The 21,379-nt window shown below is 45.2% G+C and overlaps 7 protein-coding genes and 1 non-coding gene across 8 annotated transcripts; 3 read left to right on the top strand and 5 right to left on the bottom strand.

Moving 5' to 3' along the window:
• Positions 1-189: 189 nt before the first annotated feature.
• F5891DRAFT_937951 (major facilitator superfamily domain-containing protein) lies at positions 190-2,714 on the bottom strand (the record flags this gene model as incomplete). The annotated part of the gene is made up of 12 exons (XM_041374139.1): positions 190-338; positions 391-416; positions 472-640; positions 723-793; positions 847-938; positions 990-1,016; positions 1,073-1,164; positions 1,214-1,510; positions 1,559-1,617; positions 1,709-2,020; positions 2,072-2,152; positions 2,257-2,714. 12 exons carry the CDS (start codon positions 2,712-2,714, stop codon positions 190-192), a joined length of 1,833 nt encoding a protein of 610 aa, XP_041233979.1.
• Positions 2,715-4,274: 1,560 nt separating this feature from the next.
• F5891DRAFT_992851 (uncharacterized protein) lies at positions 4,275-6,526 on the top strand. Its single transcript, XM_041378217.1, has 7 exons — positions 4,275-4,841; positions 4,894-5,045; positions 5,100-5,168; positions 5,227-5,710; positions 5,766-5,832; positions 5,882-5,968; positions 6,023-6,526. The coding sequence occupies exons 1-7, from the start codon at positions 4,485-4,487 to the stop codon at positions 6,115-6,117; spliced, it is 1,311 nt and encodes a 436-aa protein (XP_041233978.1). The 5' UTR covers positions 4,275-4,484; the 3' UTR covers positions 6,118-6,526.
• On the top strand, positions 6,527-7,735 carry F5891DRAFT_992850 (uncharacterized protein). The gene is made up of 4 exons (XM_041378216.1): positions 6,527-6,672; positions 6,724-6,916; positions 6,972-7,028; positions 7,088-7,735. The coding sequence occupies exons 1-4, from the start codon at positions 6,662-6,664 to the stop codon at positions 7,241-7,243; spliced, it is 417 nt and encodes a 138-aa protein (XP_041233977.1). The 5' UTR covers positions 6,527-6,661; the 3' UTR covers positions 7,244-7,735.
• Positions 7,403-9,540, bottom strand: F5891DRAFT_1179922 (cysteine proteinase; the record flags this gene model as incomplete). Its single annotated transcript, XM_041365848.1, has 10 exons — positions 7,403-7,660; positions 7,714-7,854; positions 7,905-8,307; positions 8,358-8,416; positions 8,463-8,536; positions 8,588-8,641; positions 8,694-8,723; positions 8,773-8,854; positions 8,913-9,316; positions 9,369-9,540. The coding sequence occupies 10 exons, from the start codon at positions 9,538-9,540 to the stop codon at positions 7,403-7,405; spliced, it is 1,677 nt and encodes a 558-aa protein (XP_041233976.1).
• Positions 9,541-9,791: 251 nt separating this feature from the next.
• On the top strand, positions 9,792-9,894 carry F5891DRAFT_t4. The gene has a single exon. It is a non-coding gene; the product is annotated as a tRNA-Met (tRNA).
• Positions 9,895-12,961: 3,067 nt separating this feature from the next.
• F5891DRAFT_1179919 (uncharacterized protein) lies at positions 12,962-14,450 on the bottom strand (the record flags this gene model as incomplete). Its single annotated transcript, XM_041365847.1, has 3 exons — positions 12,962-14,094; positions 14,144-14,238; positions 14,407-14,450. 3 exons carry the CDS (start codon positions 14,448-14,450, stop codon positions 12,962-12,964), a joined length of 1,272 nt encoding a protein of 423 aa, XP_041233975.1.
• Positions 14,451-19,105: 4,655 nt separating this feature from the next.
• On the bottom strand, positions 19,106-19,525 carry F5891DRAFT_1179917 (uncharacterized protein; the record flags this gene model as incomplete). Its single annotated transcript, XM_041365846.1, has 1 exon — positions 19,106-19,525. One exon carries the CDS (start codon positions 19,523-19,525, stop codon positions 19,106-19,108), a length of 420 nt encoding a protein of 139 aa, XP_041233974.1.
• A 233-nt stretch (positions 19,526-19,758) lies between these two features.
• F5891DRAFT_1179916 (uncharacterized protein) lies at positions 19,759-20,400 on the bottom strand (the record flags this gene model as incomplete). The annotated part of the gene is made up of 3 exons (XM_041365845.1): positions 19,759-19,917; positions 19,973-20,104; positions 20,152-20,400. The coding sequence occupies 3 exons, from the start codon at positions 20,398-20,400 to the stop codon at positions 19,759-19,761; spliced, it is 540 nt and encodes a 179-aa protein (XP_041233973.1).
• Between the last annotated feature and the right edge of the window lie 979 nt (positions 20,401-21,379).

Below are 21,379 nucleotides of genomic sequence, written 5' to 3'. Positions count from 1 at the left end.
CGGATTTTTTGATGTTGTTCTGTTCTTGTGATCGCATTGACAGTGGATCCAAGGGGGGTTGGTACATGACGTTGACACGAATGGCTTCCACTGGAACAAACACTCTGTGTAAATATACACTACTCTATGGCCAAAAATTTGATGTCCGAATCTAAGTGTCTATAACATTCTTTGATGGCTTCTCTAGGTTCACACAGAACTTGAAACGCGCACAGGTGGAGACGATGGGAAGAAGAGCCAAAGGACGAACATGGCCACATTTTGAGAGACTGTTACATAGCAGAACACTCTCATGCCGTCCTTGTTTGAGATTATACCGGTGATGAAGGGGAGCACGGCTTAAACACTTCAATTAGCCTGAAAGTGTACAACACAAGTCGGATAACGTACCACTTCCTGCGCTAGCAACAGCAGTGCTGATACAGAAGTCCCGGTCAGTTATGTCTGGAATGCTGTGACGAGGCCACTCACAGAATAGCCATTGAAACCATGTGCACGTCTCTCGGAAGGATATCGTTACAAAGGCCCAGTGTCCCGGGAAATATAGGCCCATACATCAAACCCACCACGGCGGATGAAAGGGCGTTCTCGATTGTCGAGTCAACAAACCAAATAAGGATGGTCATGAGGAAGGAAACGCCTGGGTATTGTTATCGAGTCAGGATGTCAGTCTGAGGAGCAGGCCCTCATCGACGAACCTCTGAAGGTTAGCAATCAGTAACTTTTCAGAGTCATAAATGGAGTGACGGACGTGCATGCATGAATAATACGTTTGCGTTGGGTAAATGTCAAGCTGCCGAGCACATCAAAAATTAGACAAGGCCATGACGATGCCCTGCGACCGACCCTGTGCAATAGTATCCCCATAAAATTCTGCCAGCGGCCATACCTCCCCAAAAGCCACTACTGACGTATCCGACAGTATTTGGACTAGAACCCTGGTGTATGTTCAAAATGGGACAGTGACAACTAGATCAACAGAAACACACTCGATTGGTAAGGAGATAGGTAACGATCTGCGAGAATTCATTCAAGATTCTGTTCAGTGCTCAAGTCCGAATGGACAACTCACAAATCCTTGAAAAGTGGTTTCGCTACCGCTGTAAATAAACGCGAACAACGAAAAGGCCCATTGGTATGGCATCGACAAAGCCAGGAAGAGAGCTAGGAGAATATTAGTATTGCAGATCATGTTCAGCAACAGCGTCCGCACTATTGGGTGGGGACTGAATATCAACACGGCGGGTAGAGGAATCTCGGACTTTCTCTGCATGCGATGGTTGTATCGTCGTGTCAGTCCCAGGGCTGTTGGCACTCGGCGTAAATTTCATAGCGTCGAGTGCGACCTTGCAGTCTGCCAGAAACTCGTTGCGCGTCGGACGAAAAGAAAAGATGATCAAGCTCAAAGCGACTGCAGAAATAACTAAGGAGCCAAGATAAAAATGCTTCCAGGGAATTCCCTTTGCCATGAGTGTTTGGCACACAAGCGGCGCTGAAAATGACCCAATACCTGAAAGACATGAGCAGCATCATCATACAGACACACATCACTGCTTACACCAACATCCCAGTAAAACCCCAAGGGGTTTCTTGGGTGTAGACACAACATAAAAATTCCTGCAACTTTTTAGCATCAGGAAGATACCATAGCGCAACGCTCACGATGATGCTAAAACAACCCGTATAAGTGAAACATTCAGATCAAAACAAGTGCTCACCGGTCCAGAAAGAGCGTGCAAACGCGGCAATAGCATATGCCAGAAATAACGCGGGATAATTACGAGCGGTACCCATGACGACAAAGAATAGAGGATGAAGGAGACCTCCAAGGACGAGCGAGGAAAATCGTGCTTTTGCGGGTGAATATCCGACACCGCAAGGGAGAGCTGCTGACACATTCTTGGTGAACAGGCGATCAAAAAACGGAACGGCGGGAAAATAGGTGTGTTGATCCAAAGACGGGTAAAATTGACCAAGGAAGTTGACGATTCGTTCAAGCAGGATGGTGCCGATCACAGACCTAAGAGATAATTGTCGGTATTTTATAGATATTTTGGCGAGAGAAGCTTACCCGACCGTACTGCCTGTAAACAATAAGGAGCACGTCGTATAGCTCAAACCAAAGTCTTTCTCGAATGCTGGTAGAACAACGCTGAATAAGATATCAGGAGCAAACCGAAAACAAACATACAGGGAAGAACAGTAGCGGTGACTGAGAAGTTTGATAAGCGTAGTTTACAAACTTAAACTGTGGACTGACCTCCATCACCCCATCCGCAGACAAAATATATGAAATAGGTAGTGAATAATCTTTGAGTCACATGCTCGAACTCAAGGCTAGGTGTTGACACCTCTGCCTCCTTTTCGAATGAATTTTTGCGACTCCACGCATCAGTGGGGAAAACGTCCACATACGTAGCTGTCGAGGGGGTTCTTTCCAAGGACTCACGAGAGAAAACGTTTTCGTGATCGTCCAGACCAGGATGGGACAATTGCGTAATAGTTTTCTTGAAAGTTGCGCCGGTTTTCGAAGAAGACTCTGTCAACAATCGAGTCTCGACAACAATATTCGCGCCAAGTGAATGACCATGATGAGCATCATGTGATAAGAATGATGGGGCAACAGGCAGTTTATTGGACGGATACCAACAGCGATCAGGAAGTGTGATAAATTCTGGGTGGGAGTCAGTGACTTGCGACTGCGGAGAATCCATGAAGATGTTCGGTGAAAGACGTCCACTCACAGAGAGCAATTTTATAGTAGCTTTGAGGTAGACATAGGGACATTCAAGCCCCGCCAAGTGGTGCTGAGATTCTACGTGTGAGAGAGAGATATGAGCGTATGAACCCTCTGGAATGTATGTGGAGCCGCAATCGGGCCGTGAAGCTCGATTCGAGCAGACAGTTTTCCCTGAAATTCCCTGCTTGCATGCCTCTATCTATCCATATGATGTAGATTCATGTGTGGACAACTAGTACGTACCCGTGATATGTGCAGCTGAGACTCTGACATGTCGCCGGCCGAAAAAGAGGCGCGCAAGTTAACCATAACTGGCAGAGGATATTCCTATTAAGAACGTATCAAGAAACTGTTTGGGGCCTGTGGTTCCGAGCAGGAGTACTGGTTTACGGTACAATTTGGAGGTCAGACCACCGTACAAGGTCGTACGTATCGTCATCTAGAAGCAGTGGTCACCTTCAGTAAGCAATTATGCTACCACGTAGAGCGATTTTAGTATTTTAGATACAAGAACTTACCAGTTGGAGTTCTCGGATATTGAGTCTTCAGCGTTGTGAGCGCTGAAGTCAAAGAAGGGAATCCTAAAAAGGCAAACTACTTGGTCCTTCACTCGGCGGTTCTCATACTGAGTTACTTCAAGTTGGCTGCATATTATGTATGAATCTCACTTACCATATAGATAGTTCTAACCGACCGCTTCCCAGCATCCTCGATAAAAAAAAGTCTGCCTCGCACTAGCGAGTCATGACATATTTGGTCGCCTTGCCCATATTCAATTTGCTAGTTTTTGGCTTAGGTTAGCTCACTTGAAGCTGAGGTCGGCGGATCTACAATGAGCACGCGGGACACCGACTGATCCACTTAATTGACCGCTACTGAAGAATGGAAACTCGTGAGTCAGCGTCCACTGGCACACTTTATATAACTTCTTTATCAGAAATAACTTGAGCTGGTTAGTTCGTTGAAAACCTATACTTTGCACAAATATGTATGCATAGGCGTTCGTGAATTACATTCGTTCGGCGCTCCCACTGGCCCGTCCAAAAGAGTATGTAACTTTTGCATGTTATCAGGATCTTTCCCGGACGAGTTTCTTGGGGTGAACCACTGGCAGGTTACCACACTATTTTGCCGACACGGAGCATGATAGGCGACCCCTTTCAAGGTTCGAGGAATACTGTTACTCAAACGTATCTGTCAATCCAGGAGCGCGTCACATTTGCTTTATTTAAGGAGGGCTCCACCTCTGCACATGTTCGAGACACGCGAGTCTTGCCAATGGCGGTGTTTCAAACAAGTATGGGTGAACATCTGTTTGTGGAATCCCTACCCTCAATACAACGAACGATCATCTAGGTCTATCATATCTTTGTAGTCCGGAGAAGTTAATTAATATTGCTGCGAGTTTCATGATTCCGGCATGCCATGCCATGGTATCCCATTGTTACTCCGATCAGATACTTTACTGATTGTTCGAGCTTATTATCATCGCGTCCGCTGTGGTCACACTTTTAATTATAGACCTCAGTCGGGCGCTTGAGGCAAATTATTCTCACGGTTAGAACAGTGCGGCAAACACAAAAGCTGTGGTGACCGTTGGTGGTGGCTATCTTACAATTAGTTGTGACAAGTACTGCCATCGCACCCAAGCTGTGATCTCACACTCTTTTCTACCATTACACTCGCAGGACGATCCGAAACATTCACATTTTTCTTAGACTAACTCTCTTTTCATCTCCCACCAATGTCACGCCCGTTCACAACCTACGGGGATCACTCAACAGACTATCTATCCACACAACATCCCGATTCATCCTCTTCAGACTACTTCAAGTCCTCGTATAACGACGACGTCAGCGATCTCATTGACCAATATGCGGAGCCGTATTCAAGAACTTCACGGCATCAGACTTTTGCTGTATCGACTGACCCGTTGGACGATTCTGATTCACCAGACCGCTCTTTCTCTATGGACCAGAAAGTATCATATCCGGTTGATAAAGTTGTAGAAGATGATGCTGAACTAGACCCTTCGAATCATGACTACCCTCCAACACCGAAGCAGGAGAAGCCGATCGACACCAGGAGTTGTTGGGCAAAAGTCAGCACTACTGTCTCACAGATACCAGTTGTTTTTACTGAAATTTATCTAGATTCTTCCCGACTCCTGGGCATGTCGACTATTTGTCCTAACTGTGGTGGTCGAGACCGCAGTGGATCTGGCCATCGAGAGTGACTTGTTTGTTCGATTGCAGGATAGTTCGGGAGAACTGGCAGTGTATCTCAGCGTATTTGCACTTGCCCAGTACGTGTTCGAACATCTTTCGACGTCTTAATTTGACGATATTTTACATTTTAGTGTCTTCCAACTTGTCATGGCGGTCGATGCAGTGTATGCGCGCAATACCCTGCAATTTTTGTCTCTCATGTAAGCACATACCTAACTTTTCCCCTACCATAGCATATTCCTGACACTTGGTTTACAGCATATTCAACCTTCTTTTCCTGTTATACGCCGTTATTGAAATCAGCGAAATCAAGAACTCGTCAACCAATTCCACCGGCTTTGTACATGTACCAGTGACTGTTCTCACTGATATCATACCTGCCGTCATATCCACTGCGGAGATAGCATACATCGGTCTTGGCTGGAAAATTTATAACGAGTTCGGCTGGAAGGTTTACAAGTTTTTGGGTGCCGACCGCCGCATCAAGAAAATGTATGCCACATATCAGATCTTCGAATGTCTTGTCAAGTTCGACATTTTCTTTTGGGTCGGCTTCTCCGTACAGTTCATATGGTTGGTCCTCCAGAAGAACGACTGGGAGTACTACGTCACCTGGGCTGCTCTCCCATTATCGATTCTCCTCCTCATCGAAGGCCACCTTGCTGTGCGTCACGAGAATAAGTGGATGATGGGAACTTTTATGTTTGGAAGCATAGGCGCTCTGGTCTATTTCACATACAAAGTGAGTTCTCTTGACAAACTTGCTGCGCAGAGCTCGTTTGCTCATGACGTTTCAGCTTTTCCGGGTCCTTCAGTACAGGACCACACAATATGCCTCGTGCTGGAAATCACTCTCCACGTTCTGTAAGTCCTTTGATATATAAATTTTACTGGCAGCTCACGACAATGGTAGCTGCAATCGCAATCGTCCTTCTCGTCATCACGATCATCTTTTCCGTCTTAGTGATGCGTAATTTCGGTCGAGGACTGAAGGCATCAAGTCAGTGATTTCTTTTCCTTTCATGGTTTCTTTGACTGATGCGCTGTGTGACAGTTGCAAGAAGTAAAACGCACACACAAGGACGTAGCTCTCAACACTTGAACCGAGGACCAATGAGCGCGAACCCAAACCGGATGAGTATCGAATAAAAGCGCACGGACGTAACAGCCACGGACTTGCTTGTATTCTATAGCGCTATTTGCCACTCATTCGGTTTGACATACCACCCTAACCTTGCCCCAACCAAGACCACATTTGCATTGACGTGTCATCTTCGCATTGCCATGTTTCGCGTTCTTTAGTTTCTTGATTTATAGGTATAAATATTACGAATATATCTGCACGCATGCCAGTAGCATGCATCGCTCTCCGATCTGGATCTGGAGGCCTTGTGTTTCTTCTGGTATCCGTTTTTTTACCCTCCTTTGGAGTTACCTATGCTTTGTGGATATTTTCATGTATCGATGGTATTACAAGATTTACTAGTACATAGTATCACAAGCTAAACGAACTTGGGTAGAACGTGTGACGTGGAAGATGGTGTACTTCACTTTTGTCAATTGGACCCGTATACACATCGCCGTCTTCAGCCTCGGCTGTGTTGAGTCGAAGGGCTTTTAGTAATATTGTTATTCTCTTTCGAATTCACCCGTTGGTCGGGAAGCGTGGAGCTGGTCTTATACACACCACTATATGTCCCAAAGGTGAGGCATTCCCAGGACTTCCTTTGCACTGTTCATTGATTAATGCTTCAGATACAGAGCAACAAGTGCAGCGCTACGAGACCGTTCAGTTCTCCTGGGTGTGACACCTCCAGCTTCGGGACGCTCCTCACCGTATAGCAGCCCAAACCCAGGGCCTTCTGGCCACCGCTACGTGGATGACTTGGAAGGTCAGAATGACGAGGCGTTGGAAGGCCTGGCAGCCAAGGTGAAGCTGCTCAAGGATGTAAGTGGTGCTTCCCGTCTCGCCCGCCCATCAAACTCATCGTTTTCATACGAAGATCACCGTTGGCATTGGAAACGAGGTCCGAGAATCGACTGTACAACTCAGTCAGATGGTACGTGCATGCTGTTGTTCTACTCATCAGCGGCTCCCAACTTATCGTGGACGCTGCAGAATGACGCATTTGCGGAGACCTCGGGCATCCTAGCTGGCACATTCCGTCGTATGAACAACATGGCACAGCGGCAGGGTTGTCGATGGTTATGGTACATTCTATTTCTCGTGCTTGTATTCTGGTTCTTCATCGTTGTATGGTGGTTTCGGCGGTGACAATCACCCACTACGGACATTTATCAATATATCTGGATCAACAGCTTGCTCGGTGTGCCTCTCTTGTCATCCAAATCACCCCATTTCCGTATCCGCAGTGAATGCTAATACAGAGTATCATAAAATCATATAAAGAGAGTAATGCGTAGAAGCCCATTGTCATGGGCCATCCAGGAACTTGGCATGGCCAATTTCCCAAATCATCCGCCGCCGCAAGTAGGTCATGTCCCGCTGCGAGAAACGGAATCCTTCCTCCCCTCTGGACAAGGATTCCAAGAACTGGCATGTGAACACGCCACAGTCATAACCATTCTCCTGTTGTGGTGTGTCCTCAGGATTGTGATTCTGCCACCTAGTGAAGTCAAAAGGTTTCTTTCGCTTGTTTCTGTGTTCCGAGTCCAGATAACTTCGCAAGGCCTTGAGGGACAGTATAAGGGCCTTCCTGGGCACGCCAAGGCAAGTTAACGTACCTTGAAGACTTGATGTCGGTCAAGATTCATGCTGTCATATGACTCTATCCGCTTCTGACGGAAGTTTATGGCAGCCCCGGTCCAGTGAGAATTGTTGTGGTTGATAGGAATAAGGATGATGTCTTTTGAAAAGATATCAATCTGTATGTGGAATGAGAAATCATCTTCAATTTCACTGGGCAGTAACGGACCTTCTTTGTCCATTTCGCTAGCCGACCCTGCTCATACCCCTCATTTTTCAGCTTTGGCCAAAAGAAGGTGCTAAAATAGTGGACATCCAGCACCTTTCTCTTTGCGGTAGGGTCGCGGTTGGACTCCGAGCGCGTCAAGATCATCGCACCATAAAAGTTCATAATTTCGTCGTTCAACCACTGACTGGGCAGTAACCGAGACATATCTCGATCATTAACAGATTCTCGAGCAACCTTGGAAATTACTCCTTTCTTGCACAGGAGCGCGTTGACTTGGGTGTCAGCGTCAGGAGGGAGAGCCTTGGGTAGCCTTGGCCGCAGACGTTTCTCAATAGCCTCATCTCTGTGACGTGCCGATAAACGGAGGCGATCATGCGAGGGAGAAAATGGTTTGGGTGGCGGACTATAGAAAATCGATTCAGCGAGGAAGATATGCAAGATATACCCTCATACAGCTCAAATGACTTTTTGGCCTTTCTAAGTGCACGTTCCAAGAAGTCGGGATCAACATCCTGGCACAATTTAGCACAGCAGCAAACAAAGTATGCACACGCTCACATCTGAGAACGAGTGCCTACGGGAGTGCCCAGGTAATGACTGCTTTGCGCGCAGATCTGTCAGTGATGGTGAAGCTACGCACGACGTCGTAAGTGTGCTAAACTGGAGTAATAAGAATCACGCACGCGAAAGTGCATGTCGTTCAAGAATTTCAAGTCGAGCTTGGTAATTAATCAAAGCTGAAATTCATGAAAATTAGATGTAGACATGAACAAGACAGAATGGACGCACATTTAAAAGAGTCAAAATCTGAGGTATATCCTAATCAGAGTGAGAGATAGAGCATCAAGAAAAGTACTAGCGTGCTGACCGGTAGAACGTTTGTAATGGAAGAGTTCTTGCACCAGCTCTTCGCGGTCCTTTTTCCTATCTTCTTGTACTTTGGCTCTGTGCTACGGTGTCGGTGGATAGTGAGATATAGGAACCGGTTAGCATTGCTCAAACACTCACAACACGAGCGTATATATGATCTCGACTCTGCCGAGGGCGAATCCAGCCCACCACACCTCGTCTGTGCGCGGAATTTCCTATGAAGTCATACGACTGGCTATGTTGAATGTGTTCCTTCGATGTCGAGGGAACCGGGGTGACGGAGGTGTGTCCGGTGAGGGTTGATGGAGGTGAGTTCCCGTTTCCATTGAGTGCATTCGAGGATTCTGAACACGATAGTAAAGAAGATGAAAGCCGCGAGAGACCTGCTACTGGTTGTGAATCTTTGGGTTTGTGGAACTCTTTTGGTATAGACAGACGAGGTGGCAAACCCAGGTGGGTAGCTTGCGAGGGTAAAAAGCCAGTTTGATTAGGTTTTTCCGACTGTTGTGACGTGATTTGAGATCTACCTGGGTTTTGAGAGGCTTTGAGCACGTTGTTAGTGAACGATCTGTCTGGCAATAGAACTAATCTCACAGTTCATGAGGGACAGGTATCCGAGGCGGACCGTTTCGTAGCCAAGTGTGAATGCGTCAGTTCCGAGTTGACGCCAACGATTCCAAATGCCCTGGTTCTCTTCTGTGCGTTGGTATTTAGCAGAACGCACTGGGAGTAGAGAATCTGTGGCCTGTCTCTTCCGACTGGTCATCCGAGCAAACGCTAAGAATGGAAGGGAGATATTTTGAAAGACTTGTGGCACGGAGCCAGCTCGAGGCTGAGCTCAATGAATAGCCGCGAGGACAGACTCGTCAAAGCAACGTGTTCTTGACGGTGGTTATGTGCAATCACGATCAAGACTAAGTTGTAAAGTCTTGTCAAGCTTTAACAGCGTCAAAGCACAGCACAACAACTTTCTCAAGAGCACTCGATTATATAATCAAATTCTAATTTTAGTCGTGAGCTCGCTTGGCTCAGTTGGTTAGAGCGCAGGTCTCATACATGTCGTATGACGAGCGTAGACTCGGTAATCCTGAGGTCGCAAGTTCGAACCTTGCAGCGAGCACTGTCTTTTTAATATTACATCCGGAAATTAGGCTCTAATTTAGACTTAAACACATAAGGTTATTTCTCCACGAGTCACTATTCTTCCATCTTTTTTTCTAGCAATAGTGATACTCAAAATAGGTTTTGAAAGGTTTTGAAAACTCACTTAACATGCTTTGAACTCTTGGTTGAAGTTGGTTTCAACTCGCTCAAAACATGCTTGGCGCACATCAGCACAAAGTCGGAGATTCAAACACTTGTGATTTTTCAAAGTGTATGTTCATAGGGGGAAGTCATACATCAAGTAAAAAAAAAGCAACCCATAGTAGATATACATCGTATTTCGAATGTTAACATTCATAAAAAAGGGAGTCTGCATGAGAATGAAATCAGCTGTAGGTAGTGAATGCTGGAGGGACTAAATAAGTGCTGAGGGGAGGAGGACACATGAAAAAGACCTGCATGAATCTGCAGAGACGTAAGGTAAAGTGAAAGACGACATTATAGTTGTGGAGAGTACAGCTACCTTTGAGCTGCTTTCCAGGATGCTGCCGCACCTTGTGCCTCGAGCCTCAAGTTGAGTGGATAACAAATCTTGAGTGGTGCTGTGCTCTTGTGGGCCCATACTGGTGCAGTAATGTTTGGCAGATAAGCCATAGTCATTTCGCAGTTGCTCAGCAAGTTCCTCACACTCCGACTTTGAGAAGCCGTGCACAATGCCAGTATGGGTAGCATGCTATGACTTGATGAAACCAGCAATGGCTTGAACCACCTTCTTTTCATGGACGGTTTAGGCTATACTGCGGCATAGTACAGGTTGGGGTGGTTGAAAGACTGCATCAGGCATAAGGGGTCACGTAAACCTAAGCATGCCTTGAGCCAGCTGGATTGGAATGAGCACAGAGTTGATCCCTCAAGAAGGGGAGTGTAGAAGGTGTAGGGGGTAGTGAGGAACCAGCAGCTTGGTGGTAAAAATGAGCCGCTGTTGGTCATGTGTGGGACCGGCACTAGAATAGATTTCCTGTAAGATAAGGGTGAATATGTTAGCTGGAACTTACAGGAGGCAAAAAAAATACTTACCTTGGGTTGATGACACCTGAAAATTTGATGTCATCAGTGTGCTCACTGTGAGACGAAACTTTGGAACTTTCCAAAATTTCAAACTCCACCACAAACTACGTCACATATACACAAATGGATAGGAGTTTTGATTCCCTTGACTCCCCAATTGTGACCATGCCTCAACTGTCCACCCGTAAAGAACTCCTGGCTATTGTAGATCAGGCTGAACTTTCCCTGGACAAGCTACAGTACCAGGATATCCTGGATGATTGGTCTGACTTTGAGAGTGATTCTGACTCCAAGGACTCACTTTCCACTACTTCGGATGATAATTCAATCAATCTATCTTTTAGTTCACCTTCCCCCCCTCCCCCCTCTCTCCTATGACAGGGACTTCAGATTCTTCCAGTGATGGTTCTATCTCTTCTGATGACATCGCTTTGCCTTACAACCACCTCCATGACACCATTAATGCTCTTCATGATGAGGTTAAGAGGGCTCATGTACTCCATAAGCCCAATGAGCCTCCCCCATGAGCACCTCAGCTTCACATGTTGGTTCATCACGAAGAACACTGCCCTCACTTGTCTCAGCAGAAACTCCGCATTCCCTGAGATCTTCAATGACATCCTCGATTTTATCTCTGATCATCCCATCTTCCAAAATCAGTCCAACAATCCTTAGCTCCCTGTCTCCATTCAACTTGCCATTTTTTTGAATCGAGCTGGCCACTATGGAAATGCTATTACTCTTGAAGATGTTGCTCAATGGGCAGGCATGAGTGTTGGATATGTGGTTAATTGCACTAATCGTGTGATGATTGTGGTGCTTGATGCTCACGATCAGTTTATCTGCTTCCCAGTGGATAATTCCGAGGATGCTGACCTGGCTCGCAAATTTGCTGAGTCATGTACCTGCCCAGAGTGGAAGGGTGGCTTTCTAGCAATTGATGGCTCAACTATGAATCTTTTCACCAAACCTGGTTACTTCGGTGAGACATCTTATGATAGGAAATCCAAATATTCCCTTGGCTGTCAGGTATTTTTTTTTTTAAATCTTCATGTGCAAAAATTGATTTAATTCTAGGCAGTCATTTTGCCCCATGACCTTCTCATTGTGGATTATTCTCTGGGTCATCCTGGGAGTGTCCATGATGCATTTGCTTTTCGATCTACCCGTCTCTATGAAGAGCATGCTGACCTTCTACCTGATGGTCATTGGGTGTGGGCTGACAGTGCATATCCATTGGAGCCATGGTGCATTGCCCCTTTCAAGAAGCCTTGCAATGGGCGGTTGACTAAGGACCAGAAGACATTTAATTATCACCTCTCTAAGGTATTTTTTTTTGAGCTTTATATTTCAGTAAATTGAATTTTTTTAGATCCATGTTTGTGTTGAACACACATTCGCTGTTTTGAAGGGATGGTTCCAGTCCCTTCGAAAGCTCTGGTTCAGAATTCAGGCTGAGAAAGACCTTGAGTTCACTGTGCAGTGGATTAAGTGCTGCATTATCCTACACAACATGATCATTCACTTTGAAATCGAGCATTGCAAGAGGGATGGGACATATGAGAGCTCTCTAAAGTGGGCTTGTGAAGAGGGGGAAGATTGCATTGACAAAGAGGTTGAGTATCCAGATGGTGAAGAAGTTGTTGGGGACAGGACTTATGAGGGCACTCCAGGACAAGCTGCTAGAGCAAGGCTGATGGATGCACTCTTTGACAGTCCTCACTCAAATGCACACCATAGGGAAGGATGACAACAATAGTGCTTGATTAGATATGTACTACTACCAATGCACCTGTACAGCAAAAGAAACAAACATAACAATGACAGTAACAACAAAGGGCATAGTAATAACAACACAAATGTAAGTATAGTGGCAACATCAACAAGTAAGAGACAACGAGCAACAACAAACAGAGACAATGAGCAACAAGTAGAGACAATGAGACAACTCACCCAACTCCTCCATCTAATGCTGCCTTGCTGGCCTGCATCATTTGGTGGAATTGAATCTTGAGTCACAGAGTCTCTGCTTCCTTGTCAAGTACTTCTGAATGTGCTTGGTGGACGCGAATGTCTGTCTCACAAAGGCAAATCTCAGTGGCTTTCATCTCTTGCATGCACTGATGGGTGACAGTGACTTGGGAGGCTTCGTGCTTACGGCTGGAACGAAGCCACTCATACTTTTTAGTGTTGTGACTATGCTTGCTTTTAACCTTGAACTTTGTGAGGAAGCGAAGGTGTTTGCTGTCATGGCACGACATCGTGTCCGAGTGCATGCTCTCAATCTCATCTCTCACCTGTGCCACCTGCTGTGACATGTCCGACTTTGCCTTCTTTTTCTTTGAGCTGCCAGCGCTATTTGGAAGGGAGGTCTCAGGTGTAGGTGTTGGGGACATGTGGAAGTCCAATGACGAGGTAGTGTTGCGCATTGTCGATGATGGTGTCGACGTGCTGCATGACATCTCCAATGGCAGTCTGCATCGGCTCCCATGGCTTGAGGGCTTCTGCGCCCTAAATGCCAAATGGCTGTTGTATGCCGATGCCGGAGTTTTTGCTAGTACCTCAAATGGTTCTGGAACATTGGGAGGAGGAGATGGCATTGAGGGGAGCTGACATTTCTTCCCCACAACTGGGGAAGCATTATTGAGTATCATGTTGTCATCCTCACCAGGATCCCCCAGGTGCCTATCAAATGAAAAATTATTTTTGGTGTCATCGTCATCTGATGAGAGGCTTGGAAGATGGACTTCGGGAGGGGGATAGGATGGAGCAGGAGGGGGTTGTTGCAGCACTGCTGGTGGATACTGGCCGCCAGCAAGTATATTCACATTAGGAGGTACAGGGGGGGCATAGTGCAGGGGCGCAGGATATGATAAGTTTGGGGGATGCAATGGCTGAACATTGGGGGGATGCAATAGCTGAACATTGGGGGGATACGATGGCTGAACATTGGAGGGATGGGAGGACTGCTGAGTGGCACCAAAGTATGTAGAGGAACCGGCCCCGCTGTTCGACTGAACGAGGGAATACAGGGTGCTGGTGTGATCAACACCCAGTTTTGACAAGTGTGTGGTCGCAGCCATTGAAGGATTGGAGTGCCAGATGGTATCAAGATCCTTGTACCATGGCAGCTCCAAAAGTGCTGCATCTACAGAATCGATCAGCCGATAACCAAGTAATCAAGACTGAGGACTCACCCAACAGGTTCTTTGCCTGACTCCCTTCAGTTGGCATCACCCCAGTGCCCGTGCTGCCAAATGACACTTTGAACTTCTTGTATTTGTTCCTGAGACTGCATAAAATTTAGTATTTTTATTAGTAGAACAAAAAAAATGAAAGGACTTGCGTGGTGATGTGACTGCCAACAGTGTCATGAAATTTTTTGGGATTAGATGAATATGCGGCACTGTACTTGGGGTGATCTGTAAAGATGATCTTGGTGAGACCACCGTAAATTTACCCCTTGTCTGAGCCCAAGGGGCTATCAGCACCAGTAGCAGCCATGGATTTTTTTCCATCTGAATAAAACAAAATCCTGCAATCGGCAGGGTGAGTACTCAGATAATTAATTAGCATGTCAGTAAGTCCATGATCATTGTGCCACAGAACAGTGAACCAGGGTCCAGTTGATTCCCTAGGTGTTTTTGAGTGAGGCGGTCCATCAGATGTTATGTCGTTGTCATCCATTATGGGCGAATGAATGAGAAAGTTCGCTCTGAGTCATTCAGAATGACAAGCAGGAGGCATGAAGATTTCAAGCTCTGCTTACCATGCCAGGCTGACCTTCAACAGCCGAACTCTCTGAAATGCTTTTAGCCAAGATTTCAAAGCGTGTTAAGCGAGTTTTCAAAACCTATTTTGAGTATCACTAATGATTTCTTCACAAAGCTGTGCACAGTACAAGACAAATTATCAGTGTGTAGTGCAGCTGTCACATTCCTTGGGCACTTTGTTCTAGTACATTGAACAAGGCAGCCCATCTTGGTAGCCATATGCTGGTAACTGCATCAGTAAACCACAAATTTCGTCACAGACATCAACATTTTCGACAGTTCCCACAGTAACCCACAGCGCTCACAGCACTCCCAGCAAACTTCTCCCAGGCATCAACATTTCAACAACATTGGAAATATTCCAAGTCCAACCTTTGTATATGTTTATTCAGGTGACGGTGCGCTCATCGGCACGAAAGTTCAACTCGTCGACAATGTTCTCCGCCTCCATGAAGCGTGTTTTAATTTCAGGCACACATGATTTTTTATTCTAATCTTGTTCTTTATATTCAACAAACTACTCTAGGATGATCTCTTGCTTGCTTATTGAGGTGCGCAATGATTTTTTTTTTGTTCTAATCTTGTTCTTTAGATTCGTTCTCTCACCTGCTGCTCTCACTCACTGCTCTCCCTCGCTCATTGCCCTCACTTGCTCTCACTCTTGCTTGCTCATGATGCGATGACGATGATGATGACAACACGACAATGACGGCGACGCAACAACAACAGCAACAACAACACGATGCCGATGACAACAACACGACAACAACGATGACAACAACACGATGACAATGACAACGACAGCGACACAATGATGACAACAACAACAACAACACAACAACAACAACAACAACAACAACAACAACAATGACAACGACAACGACAACGATGCGACAATGACAATGATGACGTGACAATGACGACAATGACGACACAATGATGACAACGACGATGCGACGACGACAACGATGACCACGATGCAACGACACAACAACAATGACACAACAACAATGATAATGACACAATGACGACAACGACACAATGACGACGACAACACAACAACAACGACACAATTGATGTCCCGTAGTTTGTACTTGATGTCTAGAATAGTAGTTTTTTTGCAATGCATTTGTTTTCATTTACTTTTACATGTGTCTTGAGTCGCAAAAAAAGTGATTTCTAATGTATTCTGTGTAACTAGAGGACTACTGTGGAGCTCTGTACAGAGCTGTACAGAGATTTACAGAGATGGGCCTGTCTGTACAGAAGGGATCAAGCTGTGGCACTGTGACACTGTACAGCTCTGTACAGCTCTGCACAGAACATGGTGATTTACTGATGTGAGAAGCCCTCTTGCTACTAGTGGCGGACAGTAAAAACTGTGCAGTGGGATCTGGTGCAACATTGTGTTCCAGTCAAACAATTGGCAATTGCTGTGGTCAGACCTTTCTGGTTGAACCTTTTGAACAGTTGTGTTCAGATGCCAGGATGTGTGGTGGGATGAGAACAAGCAGACAAAGATGAGTGTTCTCACTGAAGAATCATTTGCATTGAAGGTTTGGCAAAGATATGACTATTCAAACATACCCTCCAAAACCTTTTGAATTAAAGACTGGAACCCGGTGGAGGCACTTTGAGATGTCATGAGAACATACAGCCCTCTTCCCTCTTGGATCTGAATTCTGAGCTTTATCCAATTTTGGCAGCCTATCACATAGTGTTTCCCATGGCATATTCTATGAACAAAGCTGTGAAATATGCTCTGTTCTACACATTGCTGGGCACAGTGGTATGCAGTACAGGATGTGTCAGAAATGACATGTGACTTCAATTGTAAAGTGGGTACTCAGTTCAGTCCTGACTGTGTCTCCAAATACTGGGATGGAACATCCAAAGGGCCTACAGTTGTGTCAGGAGCTATCTTTAAGTTGGAGGCTTTGGTTCTTCTAGCTGTTCTCATCGCTACTGTCTTTGAAATGTTTTGACTACTTTCTCCACACATGAGTAGTCAAGAATTGTTAGACTTCTCTCACAGACTATTGTTTTTGGTTTCATCTTTCATTTACAGCTATTTGCAAAAAGGTTGACAGTACAATAATTTGAATGAATAATGAAATTAAAAAAAGAAAAGTCCCAGACACGCATTTTCCTGTCAGCGCCATGCTACTATGCCATTCCGCAAAATCAGTCATAACGTGAAACTCGCTGCTATCAACCTTTATGAGCACAATATGCTGTCTCTTGAAGAGATTCTTGATTGTGTCAGCTTCTCTGAAAGTACATTTTGGTGTGTTCGCAAACTTTGGCAAGAAATAGGAGATGTTGTCCAACACAACTATGGAGCTGCTGGCCGTCCATGAGCCCTTCACTTTGACAACATAAACTACCTCATTCGGCTCATCAACCACTGTCCTGACTGGTTCCTCAATGAACTACTGGACTTACTCAACCATAACAGGTTTATCTCCGTCCACTATACAACCATCTACCGAGAACTTGCTCATGCTGGGATGTCCTTGAAGAAGCTCAAGAAAATTGCTAGAGAAAGGAACGAGGACCGCCATGCTGATTTCATCAGGAGGATGGCTCAGTATAAGCCTGAAGAGCTGGGCTTCATGGATGAAACTTCGAAGGATGAAAGGACAACTACTCGACACTATGGCAGGTCAAAGACAGGGCAATGTGCTGCAAAGAAGAAGGTGTTTGTTTGTGGTCATTGTGTCTCTGGGCTGTGCCTTCTTACAGTTGATGGGATGATTGCTATAGTAGTTGTTGAAGGTTCGTTTACGATGCAGAAGTACAGAACTTTTCTTGAAGAGGAGGTCATAAGTCATGTCTTGATCTATACAATTTTATTGATGTATTTCTGCTTATACAGTTGCCATTGTGTACCCTGTATCCGGGTAGGCTCAGTGTCCTTGTTATGGATAATGCATCAATTCATCACGGAGAAGGAATTGCAGACCTGATTCAAGGAGCAGGTATGCATATTTTTGTACTGTACCAATGTTTCTGAGTCTGTGCTTACATGGTAGCTATGTAGGTGTATGTCTCAAGTACCTCCCTCCCTACTCACCCGATTATAACCCCATTGAAGAAGCCTTTTCGAAGATCAAATCTTTCATCCGGCGTCACCAAGACTGTTTCTCTGCTGATGTTGATGGACTCATTTTTGATATGTATGTTGCCATGGATGTGATCACCCCTTCTGATGCGAAGGGTTATATTATGCATGCTGGGTACTTTTAGACATCTGGAAGTGGTACTGTAAATTATGAAATGAGTGAGAATGATACAAGCATAATGTACAAATATGAGTATGGCAACATGCAGGGAATGTCCAGTGTGAAAAAAATTCCAATGGTGCGAAGAGTCAAAAGAAAAATTGTCATGGTGACTGTCATATCCCGTATTCCAGACCTACATCCGATAATATTCCCATGCCTCATCCGGACCTTCAGATGTCCTATCCATGTCTCCAGTTCCTCTATCCATCCAGATCCCTGCACCTCTGCACATCCACATCCGTACATCAGACCTCCATACCTCTGCAGCTAGCCTGCATCATTTATCCTTGTCCCATCACCCTAATGCCACATCCCATATATCCATGCATCTCGTCTGGACCATATACGATCTGATCTGATCCGACATATAGATCCATTTCCTATCTGATATATGATAAGCTTCCTAATTCATTTCCTGTGCACATAACGTTAACACAGCCTATCCGGTATTCCTTGTTTCCGGTACCTCGGTTATACTTACTACCGGTATACTTACTGATCCATTAACCTATGCTTCATTTCTGACTTGCGTTTGTAAACTTTGCTTATGCTTCATACATAGCCTCGGACCTTTGCTTACTGATCTTTCCGGTAGTCACTTAGTATATAAACTCTTGTATATGTCCTGTAGTTCCTCAGTCTGAATATCATATTAGTCCTCACACTAGTCTTCACTCTAAGTCCTCATATCAGTTCTAGTCTTCCAATTTAATTGTTATCCATCTCAGGCCTAGGGAGTTTCTCCCTAGGCCGGAGCTCTACTCATCTGATACTCTGCTCATCCACTCATCCGATCCTCTGTAGTTTCCGGAAGTTCATCCGGATCTTTCCCACGGTCCTCCGGACCTATTCTGCTTCAGACTTTGTCCTTGCAGCCTTTCCTCTGTTTACTTCTACTCAGGACTTGTCCTGAGTAGCCATTATACATATCCATATCAGGATGAAACCTCATCGTAATTTCTGGAAGTTCCTCCGGAACTTTCCCGCACTCATCCGGAAGTAACTTGCAAAGTCCTTCTGAAGTTTCCTGCGCCTTCAGACGTCCTTTGGACATCTTCAGACTTTCTTTGGACACCAATCTGAAATTAAGGGCACATACTCAGGTAAGGGGCGCAGCGCATGAGCTGAAGCCAAGCCCCTCAGAATCAGTCCTACCCTTTGTGCATGGTCTTAACAGTGACTGGCACCACCATCTCATGGCTGCTTTCAGCACTGCAATCTCACCATATTTGAAGCCCATCTCCTTGAGTTCTGGTACGACGATGAAGGTCAGCATGTCAGCACTAGTATAACCATTCTCATGCAGCTTCGTCCTGATCTCCTCGCTAAGCCCATACAGCATGCAGAAAGAATCGAGAGTAAGGTTGGGGCCATGTTGCCAACCAGATTGCACAAGAGATTGCGGATCATGTACAGCAGGTGGTATTCCATGTTCAATGACAGGCTGGGCAGGAGCAGGGCGAAAAACAGCAAATAGTTCTGGAGGTATGTATGTTGAAGTTGATGACAGGACCAGCATTGTTGGTTGGTTGGTTGGTTGCAGTCAGCAAGTCGATGCTGTAGGAGAGGTGAAATATCGGCAGTTTTATGACCTGGAGCTGTGTTGAATTTGTGGTGGTTCGGGGGAGTCTCTAAGTCTGCAAGCTTCTTGTCTTTATCTTATCAATGCAGGCACGAAATATGTGAGCAATTCAATGAGAAAATGAAACCTGAGAAAGAGGTATCCAAGCAGCAGCCCAGACGGAGAAATGTTCATGACCAAGGGAAAAATGTTTGGAGTGCTCTGGGTGAATAAAACAATGTTCGGAGGAACAACCAGCTTTTGAACACATCCAGCAGTTCTGAAGGAGCCGAAATTTTTGCATTGATCTTCAGATTCAGTGGGGTCTCAATGATGGACTTGGACTTCTTCTGCAGATGGGTTTGTGTCATTACGACGAACTAGTAAACAAAGGACAAAACTTACCCCTGACTTCACCTTCTTCTTTGGCTGGTCATCATCCTCACTTTCACTGTTTTCGCTACCACCATCCTGGCTTGCATCCTTGTGGTCATTCTCTGTATCCTCGTTTGCCTTCTTTGATTTCTTGCTAGCCTTCTAGAGCAATGTTTTGCAGCGCATATAGTCGATGCTATTCCACATACCTTATGTTTCATCGAGTGAGTCTCAATGATGAGATTTACTGACGGAGTCTTTTTTTTGACAGCAAGCTCAAGAAGAAATTGGTAATCAGCAGCGGAAGAGAGGGGAATTGAGGACACTTGTGTTTGGGGTATAGTCCACGCAATGGTGTAATTTTCGAAGGCAATGACTTTTGGTTTCAAGTTCTCGGAGATCTTCACTAGGATCTGGACTTTCAAGGTATCATACTCGATGTCAGAGGACTGGACCATGAATGTGTTGACTGATTTTCGTTGTTTTTGAGGCTTTCACATCTGAGCATCAGAGAACATTGTGAGGTAGTAAGTTATTCCAGGTGATTTCTTCAGTTCGGAGTGTGTCTCAACAGCTGTTTCTGTGGCTTTATTGACAAGAATATATGCCTTGCAGTACATCAAATATCCTCATGCTCACCAATACTTTTTGCAGATTGCTTTGGTGGACGGCCTCATTTCTTCATAACAGCTACAAGCGATGGTGTTGATTCTTGGTCATTTGGGCCAAGGCTTGTCTCATTCCAAATTGTGGATGGTGTAGTTGTGTCGGGTGTTGCTTCTACAGTGGTGTCTTCAGAGAGCTCATTGAATATGGATGAAAGTTGCCTTTGCATCCTGGACAGTGGGTAGAGTAAAGAATGATGATTAGATACTATGAATTGATCACTATGTACAGTTGAAGTATGGCCCGCCGGGTGCAGTGGACTTTATTTAATTTAATTTCCTTAATCATTCAGATTGCACACACTGTCAACCTTTTTGCAAACTGCTGTAATGTTGTTGGGTTCTCTGTGTGTGGTGGTAGTATCTGATGATGAAGCACTAGTAGATATAATGGCCTTCTTTGTTCTCTGTATGGTGTAGAGACTAATATCTCTGTGGCCTCATAGAGGTCTATTTTCCAATGCATGTAGACATGCTAATCATTACCCAAATCATTCCTATTGTATCTGACTCAATATGTACCAAACTCGAAAACATCAGACATCGGACATTGCATTATTGGACATTGCATTGGGTTTTGCATTGGACTATCGGATATCACATGCACTTGTCCTACCTATGTCCAGTCTCATTCTGCTAGCCCCACTAGGTGTGTAGTTACTTGTTTTCACATCCCTAACATTTCAGACCGCATTATTACATGTATTCTCATGGTCCGCAGTACATCATGTCTTATTACATGGGACATCGGATCCAAAATATTGTGCTATTA

The sequence above is a fragment of the Suillus fuscotomentosus genome, assembly GCF_016647785.1.
Source record: "Suillus fuscotomentosus strain FC203 chromosome Unknown F5891scaffold_1, whole genome shotgun sequence".
Lineage (NCBI taxonomy): Eukaryota > Fungi > Basidiomycota > Agaricomycetes > Boletales > Suillaceae > Suillus > Suillus fuscotomentosus.
This window is presented reverse-complemented; position numbering and strand designations above follow the sequence as displayed.